General features: G+C 45.7%; 1 protein-coding gene across 1 annotated transcript in view; it reads right to left on the bottom strand.

Annotated features, from left to right (window-relative positions):
* Nucleotides 1-256: 256 nt before the first annotated feature.
* LOC137305298 (probable G-protein coupled receptor 139) overlaps nucleotides 257-16832 on the bottom strand; it is a 35141-nt gene continuing 18565 nt past the window's right edge. The window contains exons 3-5 of the mRNA XM_067974148.1: nucleotides 13251-13407; nucleotides 617-698; nucleotides 257-267 (exon numbers count right to left, since the gene is read on the bottom strand). Coding sequence (XP_067830249.1) covers nucleotides 257-267; nucleotides 617-698; nucleotides 13251-13407 — 250 coding nt within the window. The remainder of the gene's footprint in view (nucleotides 268-616; nucleotides 699-13250; nucleotides 13408-16832) is intronic.

The following is a 16832-nucleotide window of genomic DNA, read 5'->3' as shown; positions in this document are numbered from 1 at the left end:
TTTGTATAACATTGCAGAGAGTTCTGTGGTTGCTAATGACGCAGAATGTTAGTGGAAGATTAGAGATGTCCATCCTGAGTCTGACGGCGGAATCTGCCACTTGTTCAACTCAAGGTTTGAAGATTCTGAAGAGATATTTACCTCGGCCGGTATTAAATCCATTGCTCATTAAGTGAAAGGGAAGAAAATCAATGTCCAGCAGTTTAATGACCAATAAAAGAATAAACAGGAAACATACATATTAGCAATGTATTTGTTATCCGTGGACTGCAAACGTGAAATAAAACTCATGAACAAACAAACTTCAAGGAGTGAAAGATCAGTGACTGTGTCAGAAAGCGTTGCGTTCTCCGTGATCAGGTGTAATTTTACCCAGTCCAGTGTTTCCGCCGGACCACCAAGTTCAGGAATAAAATTAACCCCAAGGCCGTCTGCTCCACGATAATATCAGTTCCCTCTACGAATCTTCAAGCAAGGTATGAGCATAAGAGAACTGCAACAATTAACACTGGGCAAAGCAAATCGGACATTCAGGGCGCTCAATTGGGCCGTATCGCCCGTTGTTTTGGCGCGACACAGCCTCTCTGACGTCCAAGATGGCGTGATGGATGCGTACGCACGTTTCCAGCGTGACGTGCATCGGACGCCATCTTGTAATAGAAATTTGCGCAGGCGCAGATAACGAACGCTGGAAGCACCTAAAGTAGGGAGAAAATGGGTTCAATCAGTGTACAACGCTGATTTAAAGTGATACACACCATTTTGGGACCTAACACTCAAATCCACGCACAGTCTTAAACCCGACCAACCGAACGTACTGAACGTGTCTTAGAGTGCCTGGAGGACGCCCCACTGGTGCAATTTAAAGGGATCATGCAAAATTTACAGGATAGTGGCTGGATTAGTGCTTCTGGCTGCCGAGATATTTGTAACTGTTTCTGGAGGTCTCTTATACTTCAATAATAGGACTAAGGGGCATAGCCCAGCATTTAGAACGAGGACGTGCATGAGTGAAGTTAGGAAATGCTTCTACATGCAAAGGTTGGGAGAAGTTTGGGAAGTTTGTCTGCAAACGGCAGTTGATGCTAGCTCAATTGTGAACTCTAAATCTGGGATTGATAGATTTCTGTGAACCAAGGGTATTAATCGATATGGGACTACGGCGGATATGTGGAATTAGGTCACAGGTCCACCATGATGTCCTTGAATGGCGGAACAGGATCGAGGGGATGAATGCCACTGCGACATGCTGCCTCTTGATATGCTCTACCTTCTCCTGCAAGAAAGTGGGACGTGTGTTTGGGCGATGTGCCTGTCATGTATGAATAGCTGGAAGTATGGGTGACCTGTGAGTTGTGGGTCCGTGGCTTGCAACAGTACTAATCTGTGACGGTGAGAGGACGCATCTGATTGGAAGAGTTGAGTGCTGATGGAAAGAGTTTGTTGGTGGGTTTAGTGCATGGAGAAGTGTATGCGGCTAATGGTGGAGTTGGTCAGAGACACAACTTGACAGTTAATCTCACTCACCTTGACCACTCATGTCAAAGCATTAAACTGCTTCCTATACTGCATCCATATTCATGACGTTGTGCGCCTGGCATTGACTCCATCCTCTATTGAACGCCCCCCCCCCTCTGCCTTTTGGGTTTATGTCTGGAGGGCCTCTTGCTACCCCCACCCTCTGCAGGTATAGGATGTCCCTCCTTCTGTCCAACCCTTGCATCAAGGCCGCTGGTGCATCAGCACACAACCTTCATGGACAAACTCTCAGATCGGCATGTCTGGCATGCAGATTGGAGGTTGTGGGATTTAGTGGCGTGCAAACTTTATTCAATGTTTTACCATAACTCATCAGTATGTAGGGATGGGATCTGCATCTGTGCTTTACGTGTGGGATGTCTGATCTCCGTTCAGACTCTGTGCAGACAGCAGGCTGTTCTATTCAGCAAAAACAGGCAACAGCTACCTTGAAGCGGTTACTGACAGACAGGCTACCTTCAAGAGATTGGAGCTCCGCCTGCTGGTGGAAAGTGCGAATTGCTGATTTCCAACGCAAATTGCAGGTGAGTCCTCAGGCCTGACGAAAATCTCGTCCTGCCTGCGCAGGGACGATTGGGTGCGGGGTAACAGCGGATCATGCTACTCCACCCAAAAAATGGACCGATCCAATCCACCCCCCCACCCCACTTAAGCCTGTTGTTAGCAACATCCATGTACAGTAATGCCTAAAGTGACATAAAACACACGAGAGTTTATATTAATTTATAAGCTGCCATCGTGATTTCCGATTGTGTTGAATATAGATGTAGCAATTTACATTGATAATAACAGTGGATATTCCTGTGCCATGTGGGAACTCCACGACGCATCACGTGTCCTGGATAACCACGTGTGCAGGAAGGGCCCCCGGCTGCTCGAATTCAAGCTCAGTGTTTCTGAACTTGAGAGACGGCTGGAGTCACTGCAAGGTGTAAGGGAGGCTAAGAATTCCTGGATTGTACGACCCAGGTGGTGAAGGTAGCAATAGAAAGTTCAGGAGGACATTGCAAGTGGGTGGGCCATCCTGCAGGGTAGGAAAAGGCAGACAGTGCAGGAATATTTTAATGCTAAATAAGGGTGACGACAACTCAGGGGAGTGCAGTCTGAAGCAACCATTGGGCAAATGACTGCAAAGGTGGGCGCAGTGAAGTGTAGAAATGCAGTAGTCATAGGGGATTTTATGGCCGGGGGATTGACAGGCGATTCTGCAAAAGCGGACATGAGTTTCGCATGTTATTTAGCCTCGCTGGTGCCAGCGTGAAGGACATCACTAAATGGGTGCAGAACATTTTTCCAGCGGAAGGGGAATTGTCAGAATTCATGGTCCATGTTGGAACCAATGCCATAGACAGGAAAACGGTTGATGTCCTACAGGCAGAGTTACATGCGCTAGGATGGAAGATAAAGAGTAGGACCTCAAAGGTAATATTCTCTGGATTACTCAAGTGCCACGTTTAGTGACTCTGGAGCAGTAAAATAAGTCAGGTTAACGCGTGGTTGGAGAAATGGCGGAGTGGGGAGGGCTTCAGATTCCTCTGTCCTTGGTATCAGTTCTGCGGCAAGAGGGGCCTGAACAAGATGGATGGGTTTCACCTCAACAGGGCCGGGACTAATGTTCTCGCATCAATGTGCGACACCAGCATATGGAAAGGTTCGTTGCGTTACTTGAACAAACAACACTTGCATCCTCCCAGTGCAGACAGTTGTGTTTGCCCCACGGGCCTGATTGATTACTGCCAAAGGAACGACTCGTGTGAATTACAGTTCATCTCATTGATCAAAATGGGTCCGGATCCGGCTCCGAATAACTTAATAAATCTGAGGGGTGCGCACTATAACTGTTTACAGATCACAGGGCAGTGTCCGAGGCACAACCATCACCAGCTGCATCATCAATGACCTTCCTTCAATCATAACGTCAGATGTGGAGATATTCGCTGATGATTGCACAGTGTTCAGTTCCATTCACCACCACTCAGATAAAGAAGCAGTCTGTGCCCGCATGCAGCAAGACCTGGACAACATCCAGGCTTGGGCTGATAAGTGGAAAGTAACATTCGCGCCAGACAAGTGCCAGGCAATGACCATCTCCAACCTGAGAGAGTCTAACCACCTCCACTTGACATTCAACGGCATTACCATCGCCGAATCCCCCACCATCAACATCCTGGGCGTCACCATTGACCAGAAAAGTAACTGGACCAGCTACGTAATTAGTGCACCGACACAAGCAGGTCAGAGGCTTGGTAATCTGCGGTGAGTGACTCACCTCCTGACTCTCCAGAGCCTTTCCACCATCTACAAGGCACAAGTCAGGAGTGTGATGGAATTATTTCCACTTGCTTGGATGAGTGCAGCTCCAACAACACTCAAGAAACTCGACACCATCCAGGACAAAGTAGCCCGCTTGATTGGCACCCCATCCAACATCCTAAACATTCACTCCCTTCAACACCGGCGCACTGTGGCTGCAGTTTGTATCATCCAGAGGATGCACTGCAGCAACTGGCCAAGGCTTCTTCGACCTCCCAAACCCCCGACCTCTACCACCTAGATGGACAAGGGCAGTAGGCACATGGGAACAACACCACCTGCACGTCCCCCTCCAATTCACACACACTCCCTATTTGGAAATACATCGCCGTTCCTTCATCATCGCTCGGTCAAAACCCTGGAACTCCCTAACGAACAGTACTGTCGGAGATCCTTCACCAGACGGACTGTAGAGGTTCAAGAAGGCGGCTCACCACCACCTTCTTAAGGGCAATTAGGGATGGGCAATAAATGCTGGCCTCGCCAGCGACGCCCACATCCCATGAACGAATAAAAAATATACATCCAAGCTGTAATTGTCAGATTATGGAATCACCCATCAACCGCATCCAGAATCCAATCAGCCTCTGATACTAAAGGACGTGACCAGCTTCTGATCAAGCTGTAGGCGCCCTTGATCCAGATATTCATCACTTATGCAAGTGGTGCTGTAGAGAGGCGGGGAGGGGGAGGAACAGAGGAATGCAAGGACGTCATTCACCACCAGCCACGCGCCTCCCACCCCCGAACATTTTCTGCCATTCAATTAGATCACAGCAGTATTGTCTCTTAACGCCGTATACCGGCTTTGAGTCATGTCACTGGATACCCTTACCCAGCAAAAATCCATCTATCTCAGTCTTGAAATTGTCACGTGACCCAGCATCTACAGGTCTTTGGGGGAGAGAGTTCAAGATTTGTATGAAACTCTGGGTGAAAATAGGTTTCCTGATTTCACTCCTAAACAACCTAGCTCCAATTTTAATATGCTCACTTGTTCTTGCTTCCCCCAACAGAGGAAATAGCATCTTTATCTAACCGATGGAATCACTGTATCATTTTAAATACATTGAGGATAGGAACATTGGAACATAAGAAGAAAAATTAGCCCCACGAGCCTGTTGCATCATTCAAATGATCGTGGCAAATCTGTGTCCTAACTCCACATATCCGCCTTCGCCCCATATCCCTTAATACTTTTGATCAACATAAATCTATCAATCTGAGATTGAAAATTCACAATTGAGCTAGTATTAACTGCCGTTTGCAGAAGAGAGATCCATCTTCCACCACCCTTTGTGTGGAGAAGTGTTTCCTAACTCCAGTCCTGTAAGTCCTGGCTCCAATTTTTAGGCTATGCTCCCTCGTCCCAGACACCACAAATAGCAGAAATCGTTTCTCTTTTTCAGTTCCCCTTAATATCGTGAATACATTCGATCAAATCACGCCACAATGTTCTAAATTCCAGGGAATAAAACCGTGGTTTGTTTAATCTCTCCTTGTAATTTAACCCTTGGTTGAGGTCCAGGTATCATTCTCGTAAATCTAAACTTCACTCCCTCCAAGGCCAATATATCCTTCCTCAGGTGCGGTGCCCAGAACTGAACTCAATACTACAGATGTGATCTAACCAGGGCTTTTACACAGCCATAGCATAACTTCTACCCCCAGTATTCTAGACCTCTAGATAAAAAGGACAGCATTTCATTCGCCTTTTTTTTTATTGTTTTCTGTACCTGTCCATGATATTTTAATGATCTATGTGCATGAACCCCTAAAGTCTCTTTGGACCTCCACTATTTCGAGCTTCTCATCATTTAGAAAGTACTCTGATCTATTCTTTTTAGGTCCAAATTGGATGACCGCACGCTTGTCTACACTGCAATCCGTTTGCCACAGTTTTGCCCATTCACATAATCTATTAATATTTCTCTGTAATTCTTTGCTGCTTACAATGTTGCCTATCTTTGCGTCAACGGCAAACTTGGATATATGTCTCTCTATCCCGTCATCCAAGTCGTTAATAAATACGGTGAATAGTTGAGGCCCCAACATAGATCACTGTGGGGCACCACTAAACACATGTTGCCAATTTGAGTACGTGCTCTCTGTCCCTACTCTCTGTCTTCTGCCGCTCAGCCAATTTCCGAAAATAATCAATAATTTGCCCTCAATTCCATGAGCTTCAACTTTGGCTAACAATCTCTTATGAGGGAGTTTATTGAATGCATTTTGAAAGTCCTCATAGACAACATCATGGACATTCCCCTATCTCCAATTTAGTGACCTCTTCAAAAAATTCAATCAGGTTCATCAGACATGACCTAACATTTCCAAATCCATGCTGGCTCTCTCTGATCAGCTGAAAAATTTTCACGGCGTTCAGTGACTCTATCCTTAATCATAGAATCTAGTAATTTCCCGACAACAGATATTAGGATAACTGGTCGATAATTCCTTGGTTTCCTTCTCTCACTTTTCTTAAAGAGCGGAGTGATATGTGCAATTTTCCAATCTAAAGGAACGCTTTCTAAATCGAGAGAAATTTGGAAGATTATATTTAGGGTATCTGCATTGTTCTCACCTACTTCCTTTGAAACCCTGGGATGGAAACCGTCTGGTGCTGGGGATTTGTCACTCTTTATTGTCAGTATTTTCTTCAATACTGTAAATGTGCTTACATTAATGAAGTTGAGTCCCGCCCCTGATTCAAAATTACTTTTCTTGGGATGTCCGGCATGCTATCCTCTTCATCTACTGCAAATAGTGAAGCGAAGTAATTATTTAACATACCTGTCTTTTCCTTATTTTGATTTACAATCACCCTCAACCATCTATACTGAAGACAATACAAGCCGAGACTATGCAATCTGTCCGAATAATTTCAGCATTTGCCCTGCACAATTCTGAGGCCAAAATATACTTCCTGGACTTCAGTTCAAAAAACTGAACACATTGCTCCAGATGGGGTCTAAACAAGGCTCGATATAATTGCAGGATCACTTCCTCCCCTTTGTATTTCATCCTCCTTGAGATAAAGGTCAACATTCCATTAGCCTTTTGACCACCACTTGTACCTGTGTACTAGCTTTTATTGATTTATATGCCTGGAAACCTAAATCACTTTGCTTCTCCACAGTTTCTGGTCTCTTTCCACTGAGACAATATTACAATTTGTCTTTCTGAGATTCAAAGCGGATGGTCTCACACTCCCCTACATTAAACGCCATCAACCGTGGTTTTGCCCAGTCCTTCATTCTGCCCATGTCGCTTTGTAACTTCCTCCTGCCTTCATAGTAATACATGACCAACAACAAAGCCCACTCCAAGAAAGTCACCTGGGCTCTCTGCACTGCATTCCTGCGGTGTCTGACTGACTAAATTCAAACATCCGTCTAGAGTTTGACTGCACTCACTCTTGCACTAACTCCGACAGAAATGAAGTTCAACTCACTCCTCCTCTCTTTTCTTGTCTCGTCTTCCAGAAATCTATGAATGTAAATGAAGCACAAATACAGAATACATATGTCTCAATGTACGAGCCGGATGGGATAGATTCAGAACACATCTAGCAGCTCAAAACTGGGCATCCATGAGGCACTGTGGGCCATCAGCAGCAGCAGAATTGTATTCCAGCACAATCTGTAATCTCATGGCCCGGCATATTCTTCACTCTACCATGAGCAACAAGCCAGTTCATCAAACCTGCTACAATGAGGAGTGTAGAAGAGCATGCCAGGAGCAGCACCTGGCGAAGCGACAACTCAGGACTACATGCATGCCAAACAGCGGAAGCAACATGCTATAGACAGAGCTAAGCGATTCCACAACCAACAGATCAGATCAAAGCTCTGCAGTCATACCACATCCAGTCGTAAATGGTGGTGGACAATTAAACAACTAACGGGAGGAGGAGGCTCTGCAAATATCCCCAGCCTCAATGATGGCGGAGTCCAGCACGTGAGTGAAAAAGAAAAGGCTGAAGCGTTTGCAACAATCTTCAGCCAGAAGTGCCGAGTGGATGATCGATCTCGGCCTCCTCCCGATATCGCCACAATCACAGAAGCCAGTCTTCAGCCAATTCGATTCACTCCATGTGATATCAAGAAACGGCTGAGTGCACTGGATGCAGAAAAGGCAATGGCTCCGACAACATCCCAGCTGTAGTGCTGAAGTCTTGTGCTCCAGAACTAGCTGCGCCTCGAGACAAGCTGTTCAAGTACAGCTACAACACTAGCATTTACCCGACAATGTGGAAAATTGCCCAGGTATGTCCTGTCCACAAAGAGCAGGACAATTACCGCCCCATCAGTCCACTCTCAATCATCGGCTAAGTGATGCAAGGTTTGGTCGACAGTGTTATCAAGCGGCACTTACTCACCAATAACCTGCTCACCGATGCTCAGTTTGGGTTCCGCCAGGACCACTCAGCTCCAGACCACTTTACAGCATTGGTCCAAACATGGACAAAAGAGCCGAATTCCAGAGGTGAGGTGAGAGTGACTGCCCTTGACATCAAGGCAGCATTTGACCGAATGTGGCACCAAGGAGCCCCGGTAAAATTGAAGTCAAAGGGAATCAAGGGGAAAACTCTCCAGTGGCTGGATTCATAACTAGCACAAAGGAAGATGGCAGTGGTTGTTGGAGGGCAATCATCTCAGCCCCAGGACATTGCTGCAGGAGTTCTTCAGGGCAGTGTCTTAGGCCCAATCATCTTCAGCTGCTTCATGAATGACCTTCCCTCCAACATGAGGTCACAAATAGGGATGTTCGCTGATGATTGCACAGTGTTCAGTTTCATTCGCAACCCCTCAAATAATGAAGCCCGTATACAGCAAGACCTGGACAACATCAAGGCTTGGGCTCATAAGTGGCAAGTAACATTCGCGCCAGATAAGTGCCAGGCAATGACCATCTCCAACAACAGAGAGTCTAACCATCTCCCCTTGACATTCAACGGCATTACCATTGCCGAATCCCCCACATCAACATCCTGGGGGTCACCATTGACCAGAAACTGAACTGGACCATCCATATAAATACTGTGGCTACAAGATCAGGTCAGAGGCTGGGTACTCTGTGGCGAGTGACTCACCTCTTGACTCCCCAAAACCTTTCCACCATCTATAAGGCTCAAGTCAGGATTGTGATGGAATACTCTCCGCTTGATTGGATGATTGCAGCTCCAACGACACGCAAGAAGCTCGACACCATCCATGATAAAGCAGCCAGCTTGATTGGCACCCCATCCACCACCCTAAACATTCACTCCCTTCACCACCGGCGCATATTCGATGCTGTTTTTACCATCCACAGGATGCACTGCAGCAACTCGCCAAGGCTTCTTCGACAGCACCTCTCAAACCCGCGGCCTCTACCACCTGGAAGGACAAGAGCAGCAGGCACATGGGAACAACACCACCTGCACGTTCCCCTCCAAGTCGCACACCATCCCGACTTGGAAATATATCGCGTTCCTTCATCGTCGTTGGGTCAAAATCCTGGAACTCCCTTCCTAACAGAACTGTGGGAGAACCGTCACCACACTGACTGCAGCGGTTCAAGAAGGCGGCTCAACACTACCTTCTCAAGGGCAATTAGCGATGGGCAATAAATGCCGGCCTCGACAGCGACGCCCACATCCCATGAACAATTAATAACAAAAATGCATAAGTAACACTGAAAATTCTTTGCTCCCAGCAAGTTGCCCAACGCGGCCTTTCCTACTTGCCGCTCCGTAATTCAGGTAATTTTCGTGCCAGACAAGCTGCTCGCATAAAATGGCATTTTCTGATCGAACAACTATCGCGACAGAAGGGGATGTTCAGGGAATGACAGCACCAAGTGCAAGTAGGCATGTACATGAAATGGACAGTGAAGTAAAAGACTGCCACAAGCTGCTGATGGACATGTTTCCTTTTCCAAAATTCATGCACTGAATCAATGCAACTCCTGGAAAAGTTGAGAGGCAACGCAGGTCTATCGTGAATCATGTGAAGCAACTGCCAGTTTAAAGTGACATTTCCAGCTGCTTCTGTCGGGATGATGGAGACATTGTCAGTATCTGCGTACAGTTTGATTTTGTACAAGATTGTACAGGGAAAGAACAAATATACCGGGGCTGTGAGATCATAGAATCATGGAAATATACAAAGGTTACGGCAAGGATGGAGGCCATTCGGCCCATCGAGTCCGTGGCTCGATGCATGAGCAATCCAGCAAGTCGCACTACCCAGACCTATTCCCGGAACTCTGCATTTTTTTTCCTTTCACTACTTATCCAGTTCCCTTTCCAATGTCATGATTGAATCTGCCTCCATCACCCCCTCGGGCAGTGAAGCCCAGTTCTTAACCACTCGCTGTCTAAAAAAGTTTTTCCTCGTGTCACCTTTGGTTCTTTTGCCAATGATCTTAAATCTATGCCCTCTGATTCTTGACCTTTCCACCAATGGGAACAGTTTATCTCTAACTACTCTGTCCAGACCCTTCTTAATTTTGAATACCTCTATCAAATCTCCTCGCAACCATCTCTGTTCCAAGGAGAATAACGCAGCTTTTCCAGTTTATCCACGTAACTAAAGTCCCTAATCCCTGGAATCATTCTCGTAAATCTCTTCTGCACCCTCTCTATGGCCTTCACATCTTTCCTAAAGTGTGGTGCCCAGAAATGGACATAATATTACAGTTGTGGCCGAACTAGTGTTATATAAAGGTTCATCATGACTTCCATACTTTTGTACTCTATGCCTCTATTTCTAAAGCCCAGGATTCCCTATGCTTTTTTAACTGCTTTCTGGTGCCCTGCCACCTTCATTGATTTGTGCACATATTCCCCCCAGATTTCTCTGTTCCTGTATTACTTTTCGAGTTTAGCCCTCTAGTAGATGTTGTATATTATTCATATTTAACCACAAGGATATCTGCAACCAGCAGCTGAAAAGAAGGGAGAGATGAGAGTCCTGAGTATTCGGTGATAGAAAGAGTGAGAGTCGGAGGCCAATCTCCTCCTGTCCGATGTTAACCATACCCACAGTCACTGCCACCAATCCCCTCCAGTCTGATAAAACAAACCACACAGTCACTGAAACCAATCCCCTCCTGTCTGATGTAAACCAACCACAAAGTCACTGACACCAATCCCATCCAGTCTGATGTAAACTAATCCAACAGTCATAGAATTACAGAAGAATCTTCGAAAATTAACGGCAAAAATGTTATTTTGCTGAGCTAAAGCTTGAGGGTTCAGCGACTAATGAATGGTATTAAGTTAATTAATGAAAGATGAAGAATTGTTGTAATCGCTATTGGTCAACCGATAACTTTCTGCTGCAGACTCACGGAAATATGAACATGGTTGCCGAGTGATAGTGACATTTTAAATAAATTATTGTGCTTTGTATGTGATGAATTTCCACCCATTCTCATTTTCTAGACTGTAATTTAACAATCTGGGTAAAAAATGGTGATTGTTTATGACACCAGGAATCTGGTACAGCCGATGTTAAATTATCAGGAACAAACAATTATCGCCCTTCTTCACAGAAGAAGTTTACGCCTGGAGGTTCACGAGCATCAAATTCCCAACTAACATTTCTGCCCAGGATCGAACCAGGGATTTTTCACATGTGAGGTAAATGCGATAACCACAGCACCTCGGAAAACTTGGCTCAGAGTATCAGCCGCAAGTCAGAGGATGTGTTTACACAGAACGTGAACTGCTTCACTGCCCGAGGGGGTGATGGAGGCAGATTCAATCATGACATTGGAAAGGAGTTGGGATGTCTTGTTGAAGTTGTACAGGGCATTGGTGAGGCCACACTTGGAGTACTGTGTACAGTTCTGGTCACCCTATTATAGAAAGGATATTATTAAACTAGAAAGAGTGCAGAAAAGATTTACTAGGATGCTACCGGGACTTGATGGTTTGACTTACAGGGAGAGGTTAGACAGACTGGGACTTTTTTCCCTGGAGAGTAGGAGGTTAAGGGGTGATCTTATAGAAGTCTATAAAATAATGAGGGGCATAGATAAGGTCGATAGTCAAAATCTTTTCCCAAAGGTAGGGGAGTCTATAACGAGGGGGCACAGATTTAAGGTGAGAGGGGAGAGATACAAAAGGGTCCAGAGGGGCAATTTTTTCACTCAAAGGGTGGTGAGCGTCTGGAACGAGCTGCCAGAGGCAGTAGTAGAGGCGGGTACAATTTTGTCTTTTAAAAAGCATTTGGACAGTTACATGGGTAAGATGGGTATAGAGGGATATGGGCCAAGTGCAGGCAATTGGGACTAGCTTAGTGGTATAAACTGGGCGACATGGACATGTTGGGCCGAAGGGCCTGTTTCCATGTTGTAACTTCTATGATTCTATGATTCTATCTCTCTCGGCACTGATTGGAAACGGGTTGCTTCTCCGTTAAACAACATCACTTCTGTCCCAATCTAAACGCTCTCAAATTTCTCCTCCGTTCTCTTTCACAAACATTTCACTGATCAAAACTTCACAAGTCACCCAGGAAAAACTATTGATTTCAAAATCATTAAACTCCAGAATGAGCTGCGTGAACAGATTGACCAAACCTGTGTTCAGTCGGAAAGTTTGTGGGTATATTGTCATCCTGAGGGACAGAGACAGGCCTGTGACACTGAGCGAAGGCAGGAACTCAGAAATGTGGCCTTTCAGGTTCATAAGTGGGCAGACGCTCAGTCACAGTCATTCATTCCGAAACAGGCTCCGATATTTAATCAGTGTGGGATTGAGGTCTGCAGCGAGCAAACAAGAAGCCTTAGAATAAGGCAGAGAAGCAAACAGACGGATGGACAGGGAGACAGAGATTCGGAGAAGCTGGCAGGGACTCAGCCCTGCAGAAAAGCAGAATGTGTCCTTTGCCTTTTACACTGATTTTTCAGTAATAATATATAACCGCTTCTGGATCGGTACCTTCCTTTAATCCTGTACAACGGCAGTGACAATAACTTTGAGTATTTGTGGGTTGAGCCGAATTCGAGTCAGTTCCCCAGTCCCCGGGAGAAATTCCCTAATTCCTGGGCACTTTGTGATCAGCTGAATTTAGCAGCAAAAATTGTAATTAATGGGAATAGTGAGACTGAGAAATACTTAAACAACCGGCACCGTGTAAAACAGAGCTCCAAATATCGATTTAAATAAAGTTCTGAACTGACAGAGCGGAGGACAGATGAGGATTGAATTAAATCTCAATTCACTAAATCTAAACAAGGTTTACATCAGTGAATCTGTCAGGAGTGGGATTCCTGAGCCTATGTGTGAGCTGAAACTGCATCAGCCCCGTTCAGTAAAGAGAGACCGAAGACAGTGCTCAGGGCTCAGGCCGGGACCGGCAGCTCTCCTCCGCAGCGGCTTGATTTGAGAGAGGGGATCCTACGCTTGTGTTGAGCCTGTCTGGCTGCTGCTGTTTCGGCCTCCCGTACTCTGAGAGCCCAGGTAGCGGTCGGTACCAATCTCCCTCCTCTGGATCCGTCTCCACCCGCTTGCTGTGGACCTCGTGGCGTAACGTTAGCGTTTGACTCCAAATCCGAAGGCTGTGTGTTTGAATTACGTTGCGGTCACAGCATTTTCACAGCGGCTCAGGGTCCTGCCGACTGATTTTATATCGGGACAATGTTTACACGATGGGCTGTCCACTGTTTGTAAAATAATTATCATCAGAATTAAGTCTGATACATTAATGTGCTCTTTATTAGTTAATTTCGATTTACACCCCACCATGTTATATAGAAACAGATCACAATGTTTAAGGGATGTGGTTTGTTCAGTGTTTCTGCAATAACACTGTCAGCTAGTGTGAGAAGTAAAACATAGACCGTCCAACACGGGGCTCGAACCCATGACCGTGAGGCGTATTTATAATCAGTTAGTTCAGTTGGTTAAAGCGTGGTCCTTCAACGACGAGGTCGCTGGTTAAATCCCCATACGGGCTATCAGCGGTTTTTTTTATTTTTGGGGTTGCAGTAAATTTTAAAATCCAGACTTTAAAAACAAATATATCTACAGAAAAAAATCATTGGCAATGTTATTTTGAATACAATCCACTACAATGTTTGATCTATCTTTGCCCCTGGGGCGGAGAAACACACCTGCCCTTTATTTTTCTTTCTTCGTTGACACATTACAACATGTGTCACTCAGTGTCTAACAATGTGAGGCAACGAATTTTATTCCCGGTGTGTTAACTCCCTGTTGCTTTGCTGGTAAACTTTTCACTCACGGCCTGTTCCCAAAAATGGTCAGAAGATAGTTCGGGAGATAGTTTTGAATGAGCTTTCACTTTTGTGACCCCATATCCTTTCTTCAAAGATGTACAGTAATAGCGGGGCTGACGGAAGGGGCCTTCCATCCGCTGAGACAAATCCTCTCGCTTCCCATAGGCGCAAATGTTCTGTGAGGCTATTACAAACATACATGCTATTAGAATATATGACTGATCTGGGCGTAAAATATTCCGGGTGACCAACCAACTGCTAGTTCTGCTACCTGCGCAATCATAGTGTTTGGTAATTTCAGAGCCGCACTAAATCTTTCCTGTCCGTGGTCATCCTCCATGTATATCCCACAGCCAATTCTCCTTTCCCCATCCTGTACTGATGAAGAGCCATCCACAAAAAAATTAAAATAGGGTTCTTCCTTTCCTGTTTCTTTTGTCTTTCTGCTTTCAGGCTCCGTCTTACCCCCTCCCTTTTGTTTTGATGCAAATGTGCCATTGGTTTCATTTGCTATCATCAATTGACACTCATGTTTTTCTCCCTGATAAGCTAAGTTGTCTGCCAACATAGTGGTGGTTTTTACCCCCTTTACGGTTATATTTCTCACTTGCAGCAAAAATGTCCATCTAGCGATTCTAATTTGACGGACTGAACCATCCTTAATCCTTCCGTCTAAAAGGAGCTGTACGGGGGGGTGTTCTGTAAATATTGTAAGTGGGTGAAGTCCAACTATATAGTTAAAATGCTGCACTGCCCAAAAGACAGCTAGCAAGTGTCTTTCGCATACCGTATACCCCTGCTCTACTGGTGAGCGCATACGTGAGGCGTACGCTACTAATCGTAATTTCCCGTGTGTCTCTTGGAATAGAACTGCCGAGAGGGTGGTGTCTGTGGTAGCCACCTCCAATGAAAACGTCTCAGTTGGATTTGGGCTTTTTGGAGCAGGCGCGGCAGCTAGTGCTTGCTTTAGATCAGTCACGGCCTGGGTGTGTTCTGTTTACCACTCCCAAGCCACATTCTTTTTTAATAATTCCATCAGCGGGGCCGTCTTTGTGGCGAATCCATCAATATGGTCCCTTCAATATCCCACCAACCCCAAGAAGGACCATAAACCTTTTACATCACGTGGAACAGGGAGTCTGCCAACTGTCTCTACCCTTCGCTTGTCAATGTCCCTTTGTCCCAGCGTCATAATCATTCCCAAGTCAGTAACTTTTTGTTTCATGATCTGCGCATTTTTAGGGTTAATCTTTAATCCCAACTGCAGTAATTCACTGAGCAGTTGATAATGTTCCTTGTTGGTTTCAGTTTGTAGGAGTAAGTCGTCTACATACTGCACGAGACATTCAGGCCTCAAGAATCCTTTAAACCCTTCCCTCAGCCGTTGGTAAAATATGGACGGGGAATTGTGAAACCCCTGCGGCAGGGCGGTCCATGTATATTGCTGTCCTTGGAAAGTAAATGCAAATTTATATTGACATTTTTTCTCCAGTGGAATAGACCAAAAACCGTTACTTATGTCCAAAACCGTAAACCACTGTGCATCCTCATTTTGTCGAACTACTGTCTCTGGGCTAGTTGTTACAGTAGGGGCTGTTAGCGGGGTGACTTAATTTAATTCTCTGTAGTCTATCGCTAGTCGCCAGCTACCGTCGGGTTTCCTCACTGGCCAAATAGGTGCGTTATTAGTAGAAGCTATTGGTCTTAATATCCCTTGCTGCAGCAGACTCTGTATCACCTTCTCTATCTCTTCTTCTGCTTGCTTTGGGAAAACATACTGCTTCTGTGGTTCGGGGTCTGGACCTTGTATACACACATTCCCGGTCATTTTCCCACAACCATGTTTATGTCGGGCAAATACCATTGAGTTTTGCGCACTAATTTGTCGTACTTCACGATCGTTACTCATTTCGCCTGGTTCTATCCACATTTCCCTGATCGTGCATATCATCACCTGATTTTCCCCTACCGGGACGAGTGTGTGATTCATACTGCTCATGCCCAAAGGCATTTGCCAAATCATACAATTAACAGGGTCGAAGCAAAATCCCGCTTTGGCCAAATAGTCACTCCCTAATATATGTTCTTGTTCTCTGGGTAATTTAATAAGGACCACTGAATGCTCTATCACGATGTCTCCCACACCGACTTCCAACGGTACACTCACATATCCCACTTGTGAATGCCCTGTGAATCCTCTTAGAATAATTTTATTTTGAATTTTCCAATCTATGTCATTGATCTGAGTGGTGTTAACGGTGGTTCGGGATCCCCCTGCGTCCCAAAGGATTGTAAGAGGGCGGCCTCCGACCCGACCATTCACTTGGGGTCTCAGCGTGTCATCCAACCGCGCATCACACACCCATAAAGGAGAGTCCTGAGACCGTCATTGCAGTTCGGGATACAACCCGGAACTCGGTGATATTTCTATCGTATCACACTGAGGACTTGGTCTATTCGGCCCTTCCGCGGGTAGGCTCTGATTCCTTCCGCGACCTGCATTCCCTCGTCTCGGGTTCGGGATGTCCCTTGCGAAGTCTCCCTCTTGGCCACAGAGAGAGCATTTGGTCACCTCGCCTTGTGTTCTCCCCGTTCCCGAGAAGTTTCTTCTTCCTCTGATAAGCTGAAGAGGGTTCCCACTGAGTAGGTCCCCTCCCTTCATTCCTCCAGGTTATCGTCTGATCTTCAACAAGCATTGCTCTGTCCCCGGATGCCTTGGATCGTTTTGGTATTTCGCTTTCCCA

This window comes from Heptranchias perlo, chromosome 39 (genome assembly GCF_035084215.1).
Source record: "Heptranchias perlo isolate sHepPer1 chromosome 39, sHepPer1.hap1, whole genome shotgun sequence".
Taxonomy (NCBI): domain Eukaryota; kingdom Metazoa; phylum Chordata; class Chondrichthyes; order Hexanchiformes; family Hexanchidae; genus Heptranchias; species Heptranchias perlo.
This window is presented reverse-complemented; position numbering and strand designations above follow the sequence as displayed.